General features: G+C 44.5%; 1 protein-coding gene and 1 pseudogene across 1 annotated transcript; both read left to right on the top strand.

The window, feature by feature from the left end:
* The first annotated feature begins 1,849 nt into the window (after positions 1–1,849).
* NPHS2 (NPHS2 stomatin family member, podocin) lies at positions 1,850–18,589 on the top strand. The gene is made up of 8 exons (XM_021545998.4): positions 1,850–2,152; positions 3,702–3,805; positions 4,668–4,740; positions 5,063–5,145; positions 5,415–5,618; positions 5,923–5,978; positions 6,835–6,913; positions 7,297–18,589. The coding sequence occupies exons 1-8, from the start codon at positions 1,876–1,878 to the stop codon at positions 7,573–7,575; spliced, it is 1,155 nt and encodes a 384-aa protein (XP_021401673.4). The 5' UTR covers positions 1,850–1,875; the 3' UTR covers positions 7,576–18,589.
* LOC116183921 (U2 spliceosomal RNA) lies at positions 13,768–13,885 on the top strand (annotated as a pseudogene).
* Positions 18,590–22,815: the final 4,226 nt, after the last annotated feature.

The following is a 22,815-nucleotide window of genomic DNA, read 5'->3' as shown; positions in this document are numbered from 1 at the left end:
GAGCCTTTATTTATATATATTTATTTTTTGTCCCATCTAAGAGGAAAATCCACAGTGGAGACACAAAAAGCACATTAGGAAAGAGTCAGAACCAGTTCCATCAATGTAACAATATTTAAAACCAGATGTGGTTATTAAGAGGAGTCTTGTATTGTTTTCAGTCTCATCTGAGAGGAAAATCCACAGAGGAGACATTGACTTTCCAGCAGACTGAAGTTAAAGAGGGGTGCAATGGCTGTTTCCTAAGAGCTCACAGATATCTGAGAAACCCCCTGATCTGCACAGCTGATTTCCATACAGGAGTATTTTTCAAACTAAAACAGGAGCTGAACTTGTGAATTTTGGAACACCCATCAGCATGTGCTCTCAAAAAATCTCCTCTTTTCAAAAGTTAGTAATGAAACACATCTCCCTGGCATGGTGGAGTCAGGACCCACTGCTTGAATAAAACATCAGTCAAAAACAGCATGTTGCAGGTTTGGAGGTGTTAAACATGCCAGGATTCTTCTGACAAGACACCAGTTGGAATCCAATACCAGACCTGAGCTGCCTTTTGCTGCTGCTGCTTAGAACACCACCTGCCTTTTCAGCAGCTGGAGACTATCTCTGCCAGTCCCATGTTGGCCAAGTGATAAACACAAAGTGGAAAAGGTTTCTGGAGCACTTCCAAAGAATATACACTGTATAAATTTATTAATTACACCCCATTTACACCCAACTTTTCTCTGCCTTTAGCCCTTTCCATCCATCACTTCCCTAGTGATCTGCTGACACGGTACAGCAGAGAAAGCAGGCAGCTGTTGCTCCTGCCCTCCCTGCCTGCAATATCCTGACTCCAGGTGGAGCACAAGTCTCCAATAAAACAGGAATCTGTGAAAAAACAAGATCAGCACCTCCCCAGCTGTCTTCCCAGCTCCCTTCAGCCACTCCTCTGCACCAGAGATTGGAATCCCTGAGCTCAGCCCTGCCCTGCTTTATGTCCCAGGTGTGTCTTTCTGTAGTGTAATATCTAGCCAGAGGCTGATTTCTTTAATACAGTTGGTGACTTTAAAGGTGTTTCTTCTACAGGTTTCTGCAGATGTCAACATAGGCTGAGCAGCATGAAAAGAGAAAGCTCCTATATTTGCTCTGCCTTGCTCCTGCTGTGAAAAACTAGGGAGCCATTTAGACACAAACTCTTTTGGCAATTTAGATTCAACAGCTCTAACTGTGATGGCTCTCATGTGAACATCCATTCAGGAAAGCTGGGACCAGTTATTTTCCCTCCTTGCTAAAATGTGACCCTTGAGAGAGGGGGGTTGCTGCCAATGTCCCTTCACAGTGCCAGCCAAAGGGCTTCTGGAGAGCAGAGCAGTGTGAGAGGGTCTTACCCAGACACTCACCACAACAGCCCCTCCAACCACTCCCGACTGAGCCACTGGCCTCACCAGCAAAGGTTTTTCACCCTGGTGTCTATTGGGGGCCACTCTCACCTTTTGGTATCTTTTGGGCCACATGCCTGACAGTTATTTTTAGGTTGCTTTTCAACAGCTTTGCAGAAACTATCTACTAAAAATCACCAGAGTGCTTCTGATTGTATTTAATTTCCAAAAGCAGGAAGATGCAAATAGAATGTCCTCCTGGGATCCACCTTGTCCAAGTGTAACTTTCCTTCCCAACTCTACAGCAGTGCATGATGAGAGCAGAGCAGCTGGAAACAGCTTTTTCACTTCACTGTCTATTATGCCTGACAAGCCTGTAATGAACTTGAAATGAGCCTCCTTGATGTGACACCTCCCCTTCTCTCCTCCCCTGCCTGCTTCTCCTGCCTGCAGCAATAAATTTGAGCACGTACTCAATTCTAGTCCCCGGGCAGCTGCGTGCTCCTCGGCACAGATGGGGATGGAGAAGAGGTCTCGGAGCTCTTCCAGGGAGTCCCATAGAAGACGCAGAGAGTCCCCGGCTGCACAGAGCAAACGAGAGAAGAGAGAGAGCAGCAGAGAAGCTGGCAAAGGGAAGGGAGATGTAAAGCAGGAGAAAGCCAAGGAGACCAAGAGCACTGCGGGGAGTGATGGTAGGGTGCACACCTCCACAGTGGTGGACGTGGATGATGTGGTGTCTGATGAAGAAATGGAGGCAATGGCATTGCTGGATAGTGAGCAGCAAGAGGAAGGTATGGCTTAAAGAAGGGAAGGGGTTGGAAAACTGGGCTTTTTGGTGCTGTGTGGGTCACAGTGTGACTCTGCTCTCTGCAAGGTGTCATCACTCCCACCTTGCACAGGTGTAGTTATTCTTAGGATAGGACATAGGAAACTCCAGACAGCTTCTGCAGGCTTATTAGCACCATCCAGCAAAGCAGTGAACCTGGATACAAGCAGTTACATTCCCAGCATCCTTCATGCTTCAGCTTGCTACTCTCCAGTTCTGTTCATGCTCTCGTCTCTTCCTTTTCTTGCTTGGCCTCCTCTGGGTGGATAGCACTGGCCTTACTGCCAGTTCATAGCCCAAAGGTCCTCACTGCAAGGAAGAACTGCCCTTGAGGTGCACACTTGCCACTCAGATAACCTTTAAGAGCAGCTCCTCTCCACGTGTTTGCTAGGCACGCTCCCAGCCTGCTACAATAGAAGGGAGCATTGTGATCCTTTTGGCAGTACAACTGAACCTGTTTGGACCCAGCATCACCACAGGCATGGCAGATGTCTATTACAGTAGCCAGCACCACTTGTGCCTTTCCATGCTAGCACCTCTGCTGCTCCAGAGTGACACAAAGGTTCAGACTTGCTCCTGATTCCCTGGGAACAAGCTTTTCACAGCTTCATCTTTTTGCCTCCATTACAGGAATTACAGCTATTGGGCAGTTCTTAGGTGCTCTAGTGACTACACAGGTTCTTGGTATCTCCCTCGGGACCTGGTGGTTCTGTAAAATATTTGAAAGGCAAAGGGGCAGGTATGGAAGGGTTGGAAGGGATTAAAAATGGGAGGGATGCTAACTTCACTGTTGGAAATCCTCATTCACTCTCTGGCTCCATCTGTTTTCATGCCATACCTGCCGATTTTCCCCTCAGATAGGGGCACAGCAAAGGGCAGCCAGAGCAAGATGACCCATACTCACTTTGGGGAGATGTAGAAAGTAATAATAATCTGGGCTGACGACACCAGTCAGCCTCCAGCACCTTGGGGTGACTTCTTAAAACACAGGAAGATTTTACTGGCACCAGAGGCTTCATCCCACTACATTAGGGATTTGGGATGCAACTAAAATCCTATTCCAAAACAACCTGAAATACTCTGATAGAGAAGGGCACTTCAGGCTGTGCATGTTTAAAGCTCCCTCTTATTTACAATCTTTGTCTTTAGCGCATCTTTCCAGATAAACATCAGGGATGCCAGCTCAGCAAAGCTGCCCATTCCAAGCCTTTCAACCCTGCTTTGAAGCCCCAATTCTTCAAGATAAAGTCTGTTCTCTAGTCAAGCAACCATGGAGAAGCATGGCTCAATTTTTGTCAGTAAAGCAGAGACAAAATCTATCTATCCATCTTTGCTACTCCTGTCAATCTGAAGCAGGGAGTGTTCCTTAACTCACCTCCAGAGAGAGCCAAGTGGTTCATTTACAGTGAAGCCAGGCAAAGGACAACAGTGAAGCTGATGTGTGCAGGCACTTGTCAGGCTATCACTATTTTGAGAGCAGTCTTCTAACACAATCCTGTGTGATTTCTCCCTAGGTGTAAAGTCTCCTGGTCTGGGTGTCTGTGAGTGGCTTTTGACCATCTTGTCTTTCCTGTTCATCATAATGACCTTCCCCATTTCTGTCTGGTTCTGCATGAAGGTGAGAATTGCCATGGGGCCTCTCAGGATCTGGTGTCTGATCTGGATGTCACATGCTGATTCAGTATGCGTTGGACATGAGCATAAAGGTTTTTTTGGTATAAGACCCCTATTTATATCTCTTCAACTTGTCATTAATTTTGATTTATCCTTTATCCAATTTTGCTACAGCACAGGGGTCCAACCATTGCCAGTCAAATACTCCTGCTGAAATACCAGCAGGAAGGAACTAAATTTTCTCTTTTTAAAAACAAATTGTAAGTCTGTTCACTTTCAGACACATCCTTCAGCTAACCTAGCCCAGACATGGCTGCATTACAGCAGCAGGGTAAATAGGCTTTAAATTCAAAATTTTAAGAGATCTTTCAGTTAATAGCAGATTTTTCCTCTTTCTCTCATTTTTATTCAGATTTATAGCATGGCTACAAGTAGGAACTTGTAGGCATTTTGATTCCCACTTCTCAGGAAATTTCACATTTGTCTTGCTATCAACAAGAATGTCAGCATTACAGCTCAGCTCTTAGGATGAGCACGTTTATCTTAGAGGGAAAAAAGCAATGTGGAACATTTTAACTTGGGTTATTTAAGTTTGGTCAGGCTATAAGGAAACAAAATGTTGGATCATCTTGGGAAACCCTAGGTGTGTCTAACATGGGCTGCTCTCACCAAATCTGTCACAGGGATGCTCATATTCAAGGCTGGCCAGCAGTTCTGGGTTAAGGGTAAAGTGACAGGTGATGCCACAACCACTGAAATCCTCCCTTTGCAGTGCTTTTCCAGAATAAACTTCCTCCTGTGCTGGTGAGGCTGCTTTTCCCAGTCCTACTTCTTCCTCTCCAGCCTAGATTTGTTTTCCTCTGCAGGTAGTGAGGGAGTATGAGAGAGCCATTGTTTTCCGACTCGGGCATCTCCTTCCTGGCAGAGCCAAAGGACCTGGTAAGGTGTTTACTGAGGTTCCCCCAGCCCCGCTGCTCCTCTTCTGCATGCCTTCCCAAAACTCACATGCTGCTGGCCTCCAAGCAGATACGGTCAGACAGAAGATTTGATGGTTTTTGTTCCCTTCCTTTTAAGGGCCAGTAGTTTCTGATGGCTTTTCTATCACAGAAGCAGCCTGAGAGTTTGAGCCTGTGTATTGCTATTCTTTTGTAGTTCTGCATGCTGAACCCTCTTCTATTCCCCAAAACAGAAGAAGTAATATTTCTGATGATGAACCTGATAACTGTTCTGATGATGAACCTGCTTTCTTTTCCTCTTGCAGGCCTTTTCTTTTTCCTTCCCTGTTTGGACACCTATCACAAGATAGACCTCCGCCTCAAAACCCTAGAGATCCCCTTCCATCAGGTATGGCTGACATTCCCCATCTATATTAATTTTGGGATCTTTTAAAATGTTAAATCTTATGTTTCCAACCTTCATCCTTGCAAAGAAAAGTTTGAAAAAAAAATCTCAAAGTAACCTCTGGTTTGCCCAAGATAAGTCAGTAGCAGAGGTGGAAGCTACAAAGACTTAACCATTCAGCCAGTCTTCATCATTCTCTAAATTGTGTGCTTTTCTGTGCTGCCTTAGAGTTGCCAGAACCAGCTCCATCTCCCCTAATGTCTTCTATTTAGGTGGTGACCAAAGACATGGTTACTTTGGAGATAGATGCTGTCTGCTACTACCGGTTGGAAAACGCCTCTCTTCTCCTCACCACCCTGACCAGCATCTCCAGTGCCATCCAGCTGCTGGTGCAGACCACCACTAAGCGCCTTCTGGCACACCAAGCCTTCTCTGAGCTTCTGCTGGAAAGGAAGAACATCAGCCAGGAGATAAAGGTGCTTCTGTGGGGAGGTAGACAGCAAAGCAGGGGGTGAATTGAGGCTCCAAAAGAAACTCAGGTGGACCCTCAGAGTCTGGTTTGAAGAAGGCTTCCAGACTTGGAATCAGTGTGGACTCTAGTTAAATTACACTAAACCCCTGAGGTTAACACAAATGGCAAGTGAGGGCAGTTATTTTATTTCTGAGAGGCCTTGTCCAGTAGCACTGAACCTGATAAATCTGCCTTACAGTCCCTGCCATGTCTTGCTTCCTGTAAGGGCTGCTGTTCTCCCCATGCTCTAAAAATATTTGTCTTCATAGGTGGCTTTGGATGCGGTCACAGGCTGCTGGGGGATCAAAGTGGAGAGAATAGAAATGTAGGTAGGAAATGCTGGTAGAAGAGAATTCTCTCTCTCTTTGCAAGTATTTGTCCCATGCTGCTTGTTGTTTCCTGCTCCTCTTCTTGCTTTGCCTCTGGCTCTCTCCCTGCAGGTGTTCTGCACAAGGTAGAACCTCATCTCTCACCTTCCTATTTTCCCTGCCCTTTTCAGCCTCTGTCTCATGTAAAATTTCCAAGTGTAAGACTTCTTTCTCCTGCCCTGACAGCCAGAGCAGGATCCTTAGCTGGGATCTCATCACCTTTCTGCTGCTGCTGCAGGCAGAGTTTGCACCCAATTCTGATAGCCCAAAAAGGCACAGCAAGGCACTGAACTCTCCATGTTCCACTCTATATCAATGGGCCTGGGGTCTCAGCACTGGCAGGGATGGGCTCATCACTCAAGTCTGTGCAGAAAGGTGGGACTTGCTGATCACACAGAGGAACATGGAAGTGAGAGCCAAGCAGTGAATGAGTAAATCTGGGAATGGAACATTCCTGTTGTGAGAGCTGTCTCCTAGTGGAGTCTTTGCTGCCTCACAAAGAGTGAGCTTAAACTATGAGCCTCAAAGACACAAAGAGGTCTCCCTGCTGGCTGGTGATCATGCCCGGTCACTAGAAAACCAGGCTGAAAGAGAAGTCTGGGAATGGAGGTAGAAGGCTACAGTGAGACATGCAAAGAGGGACACCCAGGGGCAAAGAATATAAATGAGCTGCTCTGCAGAGACCATGAGCCCATCCCAAGCCTCAGACTGACCATCTGAGCAGCAGATCAAAGAAGCAGATGTCCCTGCACAGCCATCCAGTGTCACTAGGAGAGCCAAGAGCCCAGCTAATGCCTGTCTTTACTGCCACAGCAACAACGTGCAGCTGCCTGCTGAACTCCGTCAGTCCCTGGCTGTGGAAGCAGAGGCCCAGAGACAGGCCAAAGTGCGGGTATGCCAACATCTGAACACGTCTCATCTCCTTGCAAAGCATTCCTCCTCCCTTTCCCACCTCTGGTTTGAGGTCCCTGTGTGTGTCACACAGTCACACAGTTTTGGGTTGATATGTTTCCTTTAATTCCTGAATAAGAGCTGAGCTATAAAGGGGAGCTCAGTTGTGAGCTTCGATGGGCCTGGTAAAAACATGCCAGACATGAGCTTCCAGACTTCTGGCACTGCCAAGAGGTTAGTACATGCTGTGATCTTCAAGTAGCAGGAATGTTATAATCACACTGACCCTGAAAATTTCATAATGACAACCTTTCTCTGTAACAAACAATCTGTGCCCCCTTACTCCCAGCCTCACAGAATCCTCCTTCTTCCCCTGCTTGGTAGGTGATTGCTGCAGAGGGGGAAAAGGCTGCTTCCGAGTCCCTGCGGATGGCAGCTGAGATCCTGTCCAGTGCTCCAGCTGCTGCTCAGCTCCGTTATCTCCATGCACTGAATTCCCTTACCACAGAGAAACCTGCTGCTTTCATCTTGCCCTTGCCTCTGGATGCCATGAACCTGGTCTCTCCAGCTACCCACAACCCTCCAGCTGTGAGCAGCCTTCTTACGGGCACCACAAAGCTCCCAGAAAATCCAAAAGACAAGAAGGACTCACCTATGCTCTGAGAGAAATGGTTCCCATATTGCTCTTGCCCAGAAAGGAGCAAGAAGACTGGCCCACTACCAGGTTCTGACCTGGAGGCAGGAGGGAAAGGAGCCCAGGCCTGCAATATAAAGTGGATTGTACACGGAAAAAGCCTCTACTTGTTTTGGAAAGGAAAAAATAAGTGCAAGGGGCAGGCCTGACAAATGTGTGAGCAGGGGGTTGAGGGAAGTGGGGTGTCATCCCTTCTCCACAGAGCCAGGTGCACCTTGACAGGTTACAGCCTGGCTTCCAGGGTCTGATCCATCTTGCCCCATCACCTTGGAAGGAAGGACAGACCCTTCCCTATGTCCTTACATGCCTCCCATCCACAAACCAAACAGCCAGGCAGGTGGGAGTGGGAGCATAACAATCTGTGGGGGAGCAGCACACAGGCAGGATGCAGAATGCAAAGGTTTCCCACCTTGCATCCTGGTGGTCCTGCAAGGAGGAAAAGAGCTGGGTCCTTGTGCTGTCCTGGATATGGGATTTCAGTAACCACCCACATATATCCCCATAACCAAGGCGTTTAGCCCTTGTTCCCAAGTAGGAAGAAAAGGAAGAAGGGGAGAGGGAAGCTTTTAAAGCTTGGTGCTTCCCTGCCGGGCACATCTGCTGTGCAGAGGAAAGGCTGTGCTGCTGCTCACTTCCACAGGGTGGTGAGGCAGGACAACGTCTGAGCTCGTGGGTACTTAAAAATGTTAGAGTTACCTGTTTAAGCAACACCCACTGGGCTGACAAGGGGAATCCGTGCCACTGGCTGAGAGCCTCGGGAATGGTAACACCTTTGCCTTGCCTGCAGCTGCCTTGGTAATTTTCACACACGGAGAATGAGCAGAGAGAGTTCTCAAAAATCCTAGAAGCCGCAAAGCTCCTTTGTACCTTTCCTGCCTACAGCTGTTTGAAATGGCCAGGAACCTACAGGTATTGCAGTCCTTGGCAAAAATCTGGAGCACTGTCAAAGGAAATATCCCTGCACTCAGATTTTCTGATCCTGGTGCCCTTTATGTTGACGTTATCTCTGCTCCTGCCCTACTTGACCTACAGCATCTCCCCTTGCTTCAAAGCAGATCTCCCTGCACAGCCATTCCCAGCACCACTGTTCTGCTGTTGGTGTCCTGCACAGGTCAAGACAGAGGGCACTTTGTTGCCTTTCTCTTAATTGCCCCCACATTGTTGGTCATGATACCCATGCCTAGCAGGGGATACTAAGCCAGTCGCTCACTCTTGAATTTTCGTTTATTCACAGTTCTTTGCCTGCTGGTAGCTCTAACTGCTCCCATGACTGCTCCACAGTCTACAAGTATTTGCCAGCATTTTTACAGCAAGGACACCTAGCCAACCAGCCCTCTTACAAGTGGCTGGGAAGTGGGAAAAATCCACCTCTGAACTTGGCAGTGACCACACAAACACCTGACCTCCAAGTGTAACCTCCCACTTATAGTGTGCTACTGTAACCCCCCCAGGGTTACAGTAGGGGAGGGGGCAGCAGCATCACTGTATCTCCTGCTGGTGTGTCTGTGATACATCTCAGGAGTAATCTGCTCATGGAAGATAAACTCTGGGAAGTTGAACAGATCTGTCATCTTACACTGGGGAACATGAGCTGTGCAGTTACTTCCCTAAAGCTGGTTCTAGTAATTTCTCATGCTGCTGGAATAGGCCTTCTTTCCCAGTCTCAAGGACACAAGGGCAAAAGGGCATAATACTATAGAGAGAGCTGCAGCTGATCCCTTAACTTAACACTTCTTTGGCTGCATTTCTAACTCTGTGTAAAATGATCCATCTCCACCAAGATTATTGGCACAGGAAGGACCAACAGCTTTACAGATAAAGTCTCAAAGGAGCAACACCTAGCCCAAGAACTGACTGTCAGGAGACAGGCAACACTACGTCAGAGCACACCCATTACTCTGTTTGCACTTATATTTGCAGAAGCCAGGCATGGGTTTTTCAAATATGTAACTTTCTTACAGAAAGGCAAATTATAGCTAAGAGCATCTTCAGTTGCTTTGTTCCAACAGGATCTTCTCTCTTTTATATATACAGTCAGCAGAAATTTGTCAGTTTACCACCAGGAGATAGTATGCTCAAAAGCCTTGCAGAAGGAAAACCTAGTTTAAAAATTTACATAAGGATTAGTGATACAAGAAGATTCCAAGAGAGAATTTACTCTGAGGGAGTGGGCAGGTGTTGTCTGAGCTGATGTGATTGCTGACAGTTTCACGGCCTGCTCTTCAGCCCTTTTCCCTGTGAAACAAAAGTCACCTGCCCAGGTTCCTGATGTCAATTTGCAGGATGCGTTTGGGACTGTCAGGGCAGCACAAGTTCCAGGTGGTGGCAGGTTGGGCCTGGGTTACATCCTGCACCGTTTGGAATTTCAGGAGGCAGTTGCCCACTCAGGGCCTCTGGCCCCTGAACACGAACTCCAGAATGTTTCAAATTGCAGAGTCATCCTGACTCTTGTACATTTTTCTCCTAATCAGTGAGACAGCTGGTAGCTGAATCATCTGAAGCTCAGAGGTAGAAGAAGGTACCCACTATCATATACATTACCAGGCCATGCTGGCACTGAGTAAAAACTTCTTGTTATGAGAAGGAAGAGGTGCAAACAACTTGCTTCCATGATCCATCAGGGATGAAACAGAAGGAAATAAGGCAGCAAGAAGAGATTGATGAGTGCAAACAGGAGGGGCACAGGCAAGAGGATGTGTTGCATAGATAGTTGAAGTAGCAATTGTTTTATAAGGATAACAAACTGTACAGATGCTAGAACTGTGGGAGGAGGCAGAGGTCAAACAAGACACTTGTGGAAGTGGCAGAGGCAGGAAGAACAGCATAAATGCTGAAATGGCAGAGACATGTCAGGATAGTAGGTAAGGAGTAACAGCAGCAGATCAGGGTGAAATGCTACTGGGAATGGGCACTAAGACACTACTCAGCCATTGCTGTTCTTCAGTGTTTGCTTTTTCTGGATCTCTTGGGCTGGCCAGAGGTAGAAGCTTTGGGACTTGAGCAGGTTATGACTTCTGAGATATTTTCTTGGAAATTTTTCAGAAATAAAAAACATCAAGGCAAAGCCATTAAAAATACCACAGAGTTAAAATATGCCCAAGGTGTCACATCCTTAACAAACAAGTTAGCCCCTCCTCCCATTTTGAAGTCAAAGGGACAAGATACACTGAAGGACTAAGGGAAGAAATGTTAATTACCATTCTTTCTCCTTCTCCACATTTGAATCTTGTGGATCTAGTTGAGAAAGAACACAAGGAAATGCTTTCATACTTAATAAGCTTGTGACCTAAGGAACAGCCACACCATGTGGGCAAGAACAGTAGGTAAGTATTGTTCAAATACCTCCTAGAGAAAGCAAGAGTGTCCCATGCTATAAGCACAAAAGATCTGTGGCCTCTGGAACAGAATTTATTTCTAATCCAAAATCAGTGATCCTAAACAGATCTTCTTGACTGTCACAGGGAGTACTCGCTCACAAGGAACATGATGCCAATTACAGTGATTTCCTAGATATATACCCTATGTTACATATCAAAATCAAAATTAGTTCAGCAGTTTTTTCTGCCCTGACCTAGAATCATGTTAACAGCCGCTTTGCTTGACCACTGACAGAGGTGAGACAAAACCCCAGGATGTGTCAAACAGGGGAGGGTTCTGAGATTTGTGAGGTGTCCTAAAAATTGCTTCAGTCTCCAAATCTGGAAAACGGTTCAGAATATTGATTGTCCTGACTGCCTTTTCTTGTTTATTGCTTCTTGGATGCCTTCCTCATCTTTCTCCAGTTCTCACTCTACCTCTTGATTCCCTGCAGAGCTTCTTCCTGCTTCTCTTCAATACCTTCAAATCTTTCCTCTGCATTCTGAGCACGGATCTCTGTTACTTTGAAACACAGAGGCAAAGTCATTGCAAAAACCTGAAATCTAAGGAGCTGCTTTCAGGAGACCCAAGAGAAAGAAGTGGAGAGCTGAAGAGTCCAGTGGGATTGGCTGACTCTATAAAACATGCTTATGGTTTCAGAGAAGGGCATTGTTAAAAGATCTACAAAGGATTTTATGGTACATCTATGTAAACCTTGCAAATTTAATTGATTATAAAATTGAGTGTTTGCTAGCAGAGGGTGAAATGCTGATCTTCACTGTGAGAGGATAAAAACAGTGCAGAGTCAGTTCTATTAGCAGGGATAATGAGATGGGGTTTCCCTGGTTAATGCAAGCTCTCAGACAAAAGAAACACCTGCCTGAAATGAAACCCTGCCCTGCTCAGACCTCCAGCACAGGACCAGTACTCAAACAGCAGCACTTGCAGACATTCCAGTGCTGCCAGGACTTCAAAATCTTCCAGAGAAAAGGAAGTGAAGGACTTGTTGGCAGTCACCTCCCTCTGGCTGGAAAGGAAAAAACCTTTTTTTAAATGACTGTGAAACCAACAGTGCCACATTTAATCACATTTAATCAAAACAGAGTGTGCCTGGTTTGAGTTTGATGCTGGTGTCTCAGTTCACAGTCCCAACCCAGGCAAGAGCTCTGTGTCAGCAAAGCATGGAAGATCAGAGGCCAGGTCAGGCACTGAATGTATCTTGGCATTAAAAACAGACAAAGATCCTTTTCTGATGCAGATATGAAACTCTCACTGGCTCATAGTCTTGGATTGCTTCTGCAGTCACTGGGTTACAGAGGTTGGAGATGGTTGTAGCTTGACCAGGAGCAAAAGAAACCCCAAAACACACAACAAAATATTTGGAGAACAGAAAGGACCAGCTCCTTATAGGGTTTAACAGACTTAAGTCAGCTTTCAAGTATGATTTTTCAATAAAAGTAACTGTTGGAAGGCTCCTGCTCTAAGCCTTGGAAGATAATTGTGATTTACAGGGATTTATTTCTGTAAAACAAATCAAAGTTCCATAAAGAAATGCTCCTATATCTTCCACTGGCATGCAGAACTGCTGCCCTTGGTCAGATAATTCATACCAGCACCTGGCTGCTGCTGAGAGAGAAAAGGAAATAAGAGAAAAGGAAAAAAGAAAACAAGGAGATACCACCAGCCTAGTGGAATTGAGGGTAGTTGTAGGGCCACATGTCACATCACACACTGTGAGTAATAAATAAAAATGTCCTGCTGGAAAGTAGCACATTGCAACTACTACAGTCACCTGCATAATAGCAGCTTTCTCTTTTACTTCTAATCTTTCTTTCTCTGTTACGGATTTCCTATTGGTGTTGGCATCTTCACCTTCAAACTCTTTTTGAGTTGAAGAAATTATAATCCTTAAAGTCCCTAAACTTCAGCTTTAGTTGCAATTCCTGTAAGGCACCATCAGAATCAGGTTAGTAATGTACTCCATTTGTCCATCCAAATAACCTAGGCAAAACCAGCTAGTCTCTGACTTTCTCCTGCACCTATCTAGACTTAAACTGAAGCCACCTAGAGAGTCCTGGGTATAGATATTTCTAATTAATATGCTAATTAATAACAAATTAATATGCTAATTACTTAACATTACATCAGCAGCCAGAAAAAGAGAGGCAGCATGAGTGCTTCAGCACTGGCTGTACACTGGAACAACATCACTCTGCCTTGGGATTGAGTTCAGAACCAGTGGGAACAAATTGTCCAAGACAATAAATCTGAGTCCATTTCCTTGTTGTCTGTACATAACCTGCTTTTTCACGAAAGCAGACTAATGCCAGGCCAGCCATCTATACAATGCAGCTCATTGTCACAGGCAGTCTCAAACATCCTTCCACATAAGGAATTAAATCAGAAGCTCAACCTGATCTCCTGGGCAAGACAAGCACAAAGATTGCAGCAAAAGTGCACCTCGATGGGTGAAGCAAAAGCCATCATGCACCATGGGGAACTGATCTACCAGGGCAAAAGAACTGAGACACACGACAAGCAGTCTGCTATCACATCACAGCAAATCCACCAGCCACAGGACCAGGTTTCTGTGCAGTTCAGTCACCTGTACAGAGCATCAGAGAAAACTTAAAACCACTAATGAATGACTGGTCTTGCCAAGTAATCTGAAGTTGGTGTATTTTACATAGGTCAATGTCCTACCTCATTCAATTTGCAAACTGATCCAATGACAGAAACATTTATTTTTACAGTTTTTTTCTTCCATATTCATTATATGGATTTTATTCATTATTCATTCTTCATTTGGTTCTTGGCATTTTGGCTAAGATCAAGTGTAGCATCTGTTCTTATCAGTTTAATATCTGATACGTCTTCGATGAAAGGACTTCATATTAAACTGATTTTTTTTGGTGGGTTTTTTTTTTTTTTTTTTTTTTTAATGTTGTCTATTTAGACTTTAGCAAGGCGTTTGATCCTGTGTCCCACAGCATACTCCTGGAGAAGCACTCTTTGCTGGGCTCAGAACTGGCCCAGATAGTTGTGGTGAATGGTGAGCAGTGCTGCATCCAGCTGGGGGACAGTCACCAGTGGTGTCCCTTAGGGGTCTTTACTGGGACCAGTTCTATTTAATATTTTTATAGATGACATGGATGAGGGCATCAAGTCCTTCATTAATAAGTTTGCAGATGACACTAAGCTGGGAGCTTGTGTTGATTTATTGGAAGGAAGAAGGGCTCTGCAGAGAGACTTAGATCGGTTGGATGGATGGGCAGAGTCCAACAGCATGAAGTTTAATAAGTCTAAGTGCCCAGTTCTACATTTTGGCCACAAAAATCCCCTACAAGGTTACAAGCTGGGGACAGTGTGGCTGGACAGTGTTTAGGAAGAAAGGGACCTTGGGGTGCTGGGCAACAGCCAGCTGAACACAAGCCAGCAATGTGCCTTGGTGGCCAAGGAGGCCAGTGGCATCCTGGCCTGCATTAGGAATTGTGTGACCAGCAGAGCAGGGAGGTCATTCTTCCCCTGTACTCAGCACTGGTGAGGCTGCATCTTGAGTGCTGTGTCCAGTTCTGGGCCCCTCAGTTTGGGAAGGATGTTGAGATGCTTGAGCACGTCCAGAGGAGGCAGCACTTCCACTGGGCAGCACTGACAGAACAAGCGGACACAGGCTCAAGCTACATCAGGGAAGGTATAGGTTGGATATTAGGAAAAAAATTTTCATCAAAAGAATAATAAAGTACTGGAATTGTCTTCCCAGGGAGGTGGTAGAATCACCATCTCTGGAGGTGTTTAAAAAAAGACTGGATATTGCACTTGGTGCTATAGTCTAGTTGAGGTGTTAGGGCAATTGTGGGACTTGATCATCTTAGAGGTCTCTTCCAACCTCATTATTCTGTGACTCTGTGAATCCACAGCCTTAGGAGAATGAAGTAAAACCACAGAGAGCCAGCAGGCCCCACTGCTCTCTGAACGATAAACATCAGTGTTATTCCAGAGGAACTCTTACTAAGGGTGAAACAATAAATTTGTGCTTGTGCACTGTACAGGAGACCTTGCAGCTATTTTTAGAGGAGCTTTCCTCTGCTCCTTTGGCTGGCAGACAAAAACCACAACTCAAATAGGAAAGAGTCAAAAGAGAAACAAGTGCTCATCACAACTGTGCTCTGGCCAGAGGGAGATGAAAGGAAATACTGCATAGTAGATAGAAATCTCTTAGCCCTAGCAACTGCAGTCTTGTGCTTCCTTTTTCAGGAAGAACCTAATTCAAGAATGGAACCCATTGCTGGATCATCTGACAAAAAATCCCAAGGTACCACCAAAGAAAGCCCCAAATCCAGAAGCAAAGTGATCTCCAGACCTGAAGAATTTCCTGTCTCAAAGATATATTTTGCTTCCCAGCTTAAAACCCCCAAGTATATTTAAGCACACCATATGCTGGAAACCTGACACAGGCTTTTTTGTTAATTCTCTAATTGTGGGCAAACCTGGCATTCACAAGGAATCTTGCACAACCACATTATGAATGTATTCTGCAAATTATTTATTTCTTGATGATATTTACTAAAGACAATGGAGCACCATGGAGAAGAATATGCCCCCACATATCTGACTCCATATGAATCACTCATTTTGGTGTTGTTTTTTTTTTTTTTTTCAAATGTCAAGATTTCCAAAGCAGGTGGCAGTTCTGAGGAAGATGGGGGTGTTGCAGGAAGGATATTGAAATCTCCAGCTGTACCCATAGGTGCTGCCAAACCAAAGCAAATGAAAGGCAGTCACCAATCACTTTAACACTTTAATTGAGCACATTTATCCCACTCCACCAGGGGCCCCACAAAAGGACATTTTTCAAGAGTAGTTTTCTCTAAAAACTAATTAATTAGTTAATTGCAGCCCAGATGCAATTAACACCCATATCTTACAGGAAGAGCGGTTTATCATCACTCTCAGCTTTCCTGCAATGGGCTGGAGCCTGTACAGCTCCTCACTGCATCTGCCTGGGGCAGTCAGGCAAGAATCTTGTGATAAAATGCTGGGAGCTTGGCTTCCTGCATGCTAGGACCTCACTTCAACTTTCACACCTTCAATACTTCTACCCAGTGCTGTCAAAAATCCAGCTGTGCCTGCAGGGGAAGAAAATGCAACCTTTAATTATAATTCCTTCAGCCAACAAAAACAAAACTGGGTTTTGTGAGGGATGCCAAGAGGGATGAACAGCCTATGTGGGAACTGGCTACACTCAGGATTGAGAATGAGCTGTTTAATAAACACTGGATACAAAGCAAGCTGAAAGAAAGTAGGTTTGATGTAAAGCCCTGATTTCTTGTCTTGGCAGATTTGGCTCCTTCATTGCACAAAGGCTTAATATAATTCTTTTTAAAAGAGCCTTGCAGTTACAATCACATTCTTCAAAGAAGCAGGTGATGCAGATGTGAAAAATGCCTGGATAAGGTAATAAATTACTTGTCCATTCACTTATCTAGACATGCTGATTCCCCCTGTTTTTTGGGGAATATGCTTGAGATGTAACAGCAATGCCTGCTCTTGATAGCCAATGTTTAACCTCAGCTAAAATCCTGGGGAGGTCTTGGTCTCCATGACATCTTGTAGCAAAGTTGGCATATAAAGCACACAGTGGGAAGGACAGATCTTTTATATTTCAGTGATTTTTATGAACCATGCATGATTTTGATGCATAGCTTGGTCTCCCCTCTGCACAGCTGTGCAGTAGGGCTGGTTAACTTCTGGTTTGGGAGAAGTGCAATGAAGCAGAGTTGGGATGTCCAGATTGGTAAGAAATGGAGTAATTTACCTTCTGTAGGATGGAGCTTTTTAGAATGCACAATGGAAGCTCCACAACCAGCCATTAGATTTGAATTATCAGGAGGCCAAAGAGAAGCAGTAGGAATGATTATTGCTTAAGTTTTCCTGCTGTGCAGCATCATCTTAAGGGGAAAGATAAGGTAGGTCCCATGAGGGCATGGGATGAGGGAGAATAGTCACTTGGGAGCACTTCCATGGGGTTTGGCCATATTAGCCCTTACAAGTATTTTGTTATCCTTACTAAATAGCAGCTAGCTTTGGGAAGGCTGTCTTGTGTTATTGCATTGATCTTAGCACTTAATTAAAACCCAAAAAAAGAGAGACCTAAATGAAGCTCACTGGAAAGGTCACTCTAGTCCCAAGTGCAAATTCCAGTGTAAAACCACACCTTGTTCTCACAATGGTACTCTGTGAAAACTTTAAGAAGTGATTGAGGAAGACTGAATAAAAGCTCAGACCTCAAGCCAAACCTTAAAAATTTCCTGTAAGCACTTTCTTACGTGTCCTTTCTAAAACAATCTCATCTGTCATTGTTCTCTCTCCCTCCCTCATCCTCGTCATCAAAAATTTGTATTTCTGTCACATGCTGCATGAGATCAGGTAACTGGATCATAGAATATATACTTCAGTTAACTGAGGGCCCTTGTCTTACAGGACAAAAGTACCATGTTCTGAGTATTGTCTCTTAATTATTCTTTATAATCTCTGTCTCATTTTCACTGTTTCTTACAAAAAAAGAAAAAAAACCAAAACATTGTAAAGAGAAAGGATACCTTGTGTTTTCTGTTGAAAGGCCATTCATTACATTACAATGCAAAAATGAACCCAGGCCATTCAAAACTCATTGCCTTGTATGGATCAAGAGAATAGCTTGCCTGTGGCCCAGTTCCTAAAGTCTGAAAATGAGCTAAGATTTCTTTTTCTGGGCTCTACTGGCTGAAGAAATTTTGGATCAGATATCCACACTGTGCCTGTGCTCAGACCATGGCTAACTGTGACAATCTGCTGTTAACCTTTTACCATGGTGGTGTCTGGCCAATTCTAGCCCATTCCTTCATCTCACTCTCCCTTTCTTAGGACAACAACTTATTTCTTTCCTTTAGCTATGTCATCTCATTTTCTAGGCTGCAATATGGCATGTAGCATAAGCTAATGCAGGGAAAAGGACAGGATAACCCTGAGTGAAGGAATAAGATGACAATATGAGAAGCAGCTCAGCAAACCTGAGTAACACACGTGCAGTTTAGTTTTAGTCTGAATAAAATAAATAAGATTATTAAAAAACCAGCAAAGATGAAACATTTTGGAAATCAGGAACGAGTCAAGGTCTTGCAGACGAAAAGGCTGAGAAGGTTAGTTCAAATTACTCAACAATTGTTTGTTATCTTACACAACAGATGATAAATTGATATCAACAAAGAAAACATTTACTTACATACTTTATTATCAGGATAATTCAGAATCTAAATGAAGATAACTTTGCATTACTGATAAGGTAAAGAATATTACCCTGAGAGAGTGCTATCTGGTTAATGATCTTCAAAGTGATGGTTTACTCTACATTTTAACTGTTCATACTTTCATTTTCTTTTCCATAAATCATCCACATAATAACAAACCACCCACTCTCCCACTGAACATTTGATTTTCCTGTGTCATATCTGCACTGCATGTTCTTTGCACTATATCACATTTAAAATTACAGGAATTTTTTTTACCTGTGACTGCAAATCAAGTTTCTTGGAGTTTATCCCTGGAATGCTCTTTATTCTCAGCACATATCTGGGGATCCATACTGGCCTTTTCCAAAGCTAAATACTTTAGCTTTGGAAAAGGCCAGTACACATTAGGTCAAGTGGTCCCTTATTATCTGTTACTCCCTTGATATCCCAAATTAAAGACTGAACTGCAAAATTGGTTATGACTTACCATTCCCCCCACTTTTCCTTCTATTGGAATCCCAGTAGTTTACATGACCTTTGGTTTTTCCTTCCAGGGCAGGCTGCCATGGAGACAATGCCTCCTTACTGCTCTAGGTCTGCTTTTAGCATCTGAAAGAAGAGCACAAGCCTGCGGTGCCCCCAAAAGCTGGACAAGCCTTTGGCTATGACAGAAAGGTGATGGAAATCAGGTAAGAGAAGTATGAGGAATCAATGAGCATAAAGATGCCACAGTGAGTAGGTAGCACAATAAAGTGAAAATCTGCTTGTGACAGTTCGGAGCATTTCTAAAGATAATGTAATTTATTAGTCACCGGAGCTTTTGATCAGATAGTGCTCAAATGGGACTGAGTTTAATGCACTGCCTGAACTATGGCATTAGTCAATCATAACTTCTCATGTGGAGACTCTTGAGCTTCAGCACAAAAGGTTTGAGTTTTGTTCACACTGGCAATGAACTTAGATGCCCCCTGGGGCTCAGTTAACACAGGTCATACTTGTTGATAATTGTTCAACCCCCAAAATCTTGCATTTATCAACTCCTTGATGTCTTGGAGGATTTCATCCAATGTTTTTTCATCATCAGAAAGTAGCTAAAGGAGAGGGAAAGAAGGGATGACAGCTGAGGAAAAACTGTTAGTAGTCAAGGACTCTTCCAAGGATGGGGCAGCCACAGCTTCTCTGGACAATCTGTGCCAGTGCCTCACCACCCTCACAGGGAAGTACTTATTTCTAGTATCTAACCTGAAGCTGCTGTCTTTCAGTTTGAAGCCATTCCCCCTTGTCCTATCACTTAATTCCCTTGGAAAAACATGAAAGATGTGCACATACTCCTGTTTCCCTCCAGCTGGGAGAGGGAAGATCATATAGTGTTTTTTCACTCTGCTTTTACCTTTCCCACTACATGATTCAGAACCTGACAGAAACAATCCACATCTGAAAGCAGATGGAAACAGCCAGTGCTGAACTGTGCTAGGGAAGCTGATGAGTTTTAGGATCAGGGTAACACCAGGACACATGTATGAGGCTGCTCCTTCTCCCAGCTAGTGACAGATGCAGAGAAACAGCTGAATGACTGCACTGATGGGAGTAAGTGTGACTCTGCAGCAACCCAGCACTTCCTTACTACAAACCTAAACCACACATCAGTCTGCACCCAGCCCGAGCCTTACAGCCAAGGCTCCCTCCCTTGGGTCAAGAAAGATGGATGAGATCATGTTTTTTAGGCAGATTAAGCTTGCACTGCCTGTGATTGGCCAAAGACCATTTTTCAGTCTGCTGCCAATGCCCTATTGCCTACAAACCAAAACATTCCTCCCTTCCTAGCACTGTCAAGCATCGCTAATGTACAAAGAAGTGTAAAGCTATTCCCTGCTAAGTCAATTAAAGCCAGGAGAGCTTCTTTTCTTAATCATGGATCACAAAGCATGCCTACCAGCCTGGCATCCTTGGGAAGAAGGATGGTTCTAAGAAGTTCTCATTTAGCAACTCTTTTGTTTATTAATCCCAAAACATCATCCCCTCAGATCTCTTAGCCCACACTCTAACAGGACAGCTGGTCTGTTCATCCAGCCACATCAGACAGCACAGCCACCTCTCAGAAGAGACCAAGGGAGAGACCTTGCTGTCTGCTCTCAGCTCTGTCTTTCCACTGCCCTGGGCTCTTTATCCCTTCTTTGCCTACCTTCCAGCGCCCATCAAACTGACAGGGTGGTCTGTCAGGTATCTGAATTTGCTCCAGCAATTAGGATAATGCCAAAGCTGATTTCACATTTGCAGGCAGCTCCGCAGACAAGGCACACGTGGCTGTCACTACTGAGCAAGAAACACGTCAGGGAGTGGGAGAGGTCAGGATGACCATCTAAACAAGCTCTGTGTTGTTATTTCTTGAGGCTAAAGAAAGCAGAGCGGACAAAACCTCAGCAAGGGATTGACACCAGCACAGGGCATTTCTGAGCATGTGTGCAGGGACTGGAAGGTAGCATTTCAAATCTGAGTTAAATGGTGTAGTCAGCAACGTGATGCAATATAGGATAAATTTGTCTTAGGAGGTCAGCAAAGTTTTTGCCCAGGGAACAAAGAGATGCCCTAGAGAGGACTATTCTACACAGAAAAAAAGACAGGAGATGGAAACATTCACTCCAAAACCCCCTGAGGCTCTGGTGGATTTGTGGGGACTATAAGTACCCTGCCTGGGCTGTGGAGAGAAACACTGGCACAGGTTAGGCTTTGGAAACCTCCTCTGGAACAAAATGACTCTCCAGGGAGAAACAAAAAGCCTTTTGTGGTTAAACACCATGGATGGAGGTATCCCTCAGCTTGGGCATCTCTAGAGAATAACATATCAGAACCATTTTAACAGCATTTACTCTGCTGGTGAAAAGAGAAAGCAAAACCTAGGGCTGAGAAAATCTGCGGCAAAATTCCTGGTCTCTTACTCCAAAGCAACATCTAAACCAGGCAGCTAATCCCATGTTTAGTGGTTCTTAGATCTTTGGTGAAGCCTAGGACAAGCTACCTGCTACCTGTGGAGATAAAGCTCCAGGTGCCTGGACACCAAGGGATGTTCTAAGTCAACTTTAGTCTGTGTGTCTGTAAAGCCATTTTCCTTCTGGTGGACTGCTAGCAGTCAGCTTCCTGCAGAGTTGGGAGTGCCCTAAAACACCAGCAATTGCATAAAGGCAGAATGTAATGCAGGGAAAAATCTGCTATGAAAGGGAAGCTGGAAGGATGGAGAGTCATATGTAGAACCCCACAGCCTCCAGCTCAGACCTGACAAGTCCTCACCATATGGCTCCTCTCAGCTTCCTTCCATTGGCTTTTGGTCCAGGAACAGGAACTCCACTTGCAGGCATGGTGAATGTTTTTTTTTTAATGCTTAGCCAGGAAAATTTGTAGTAACAAATGGTCCAGTAGCAGAATTAAGCCCACATTTATACTTCATAGGGTTTGGGGATTTTTTTGGCTATTATTTACAGTGGAAACCCCCCTTACACCTGACACTCTGTGCTTCTGCTCAGGAGCCCCCCAGTGCTTTGCTGTACCCTCCAAACTGCCTAAAGGACAACTGTTTTTTTCATAGACCTTACTGGGCCAAGATTCAATGGTATTTGTCACCAATTATTAATCTTATCACTTTTTCTTCTTGGAGGTGTATCTTACAAATGAAAAAGAAATATATTTCTATTAGTTTCATAATCCCCATGAATTCTCTTCTGAAGCCTTTCTATCCTACCAACCTTGCCAAACAAGTAAATTTTTATAAATGCTTCTGCTATAAAGCATTCTCCTTATCAGCTCAATCCTGTACTGTGGGTTTTAATTATGTTAATTACATTTCTTTGCTTTCAGATACATGTTTGTGGGTGTAGGTATAATCTAGGAGTAACCCTGACAGGTAGTTGCTTGTCTTGCTGTGCAAATGGTTCCTTGGAAAGAAAATACAAAAAATCTCTACAGAAGTTTTGTTTTCCATCTTGTACCTCTTTGGCAGTACTTGTTATTCCCACCAGAAAGAATGGGAAGATTAATAGCCTTGCTCTGTAGCTGTTACAGCTTAAGGACACAGACAGGTCTTTGGAGCATGTGGTACACAGCTGGAAAAAGATCACATTAAGTTCTTGGCTCACAAACCCTTTTCAGGTCCAAAGTAAAGGCAGAAGTCAACAACATGATACACATTTGGGAGCTGCTCCAATTTGATGCGTATTAAATCAGGAAAGGTGAGAAACTCTAGTCTGTTCCTGGAGCTGACTCCTTCCCTGTGCTACTCAAGGATATACTTTCCCCTCTCAGTGATGATACAAAGTTTAGAAAACCCCAACTTCACTTCTTACCTGTTTTACCTTGGACATTTCATACTGGTTTCCAGGACCTCGAGAAGGGCTTGTGTAAATTTCTCCCCACACACCCAACCAAGATCTCTCCTCTACCATCCCATTATCATGCCTGGTGCCACTAAGCCTGGGTCTTGTATGGCATGAATGTCTCCATCCCCCTCCCCTTCTTGGAAAATAAGAGATACTTACAGCCCCACCCAGGTCACAGCTGTGGGCACAGGCAGCTTCAGCCTTCCCTTCCTCCCTT

This window comes from Lonchura striata, chromosome 8 (genome assembly GCF_050655825.1).
Source record: "Lonchura striata isolate lonStrDom1 chromosome 8, ASM5065582v1, whole genome shotgun sequence".
In the NCBI taxonomy this organism is placed as follows: Eukaryota; Metazoa; Chordata; class Aves; order Passeriformes; family Estrildidae; genus Lonchura; species Lonchura striata.
Note: the sequence above shows the minus strand (reverse complement) of the source record. Positions and strands in the feature narration are given on the sequence as shown.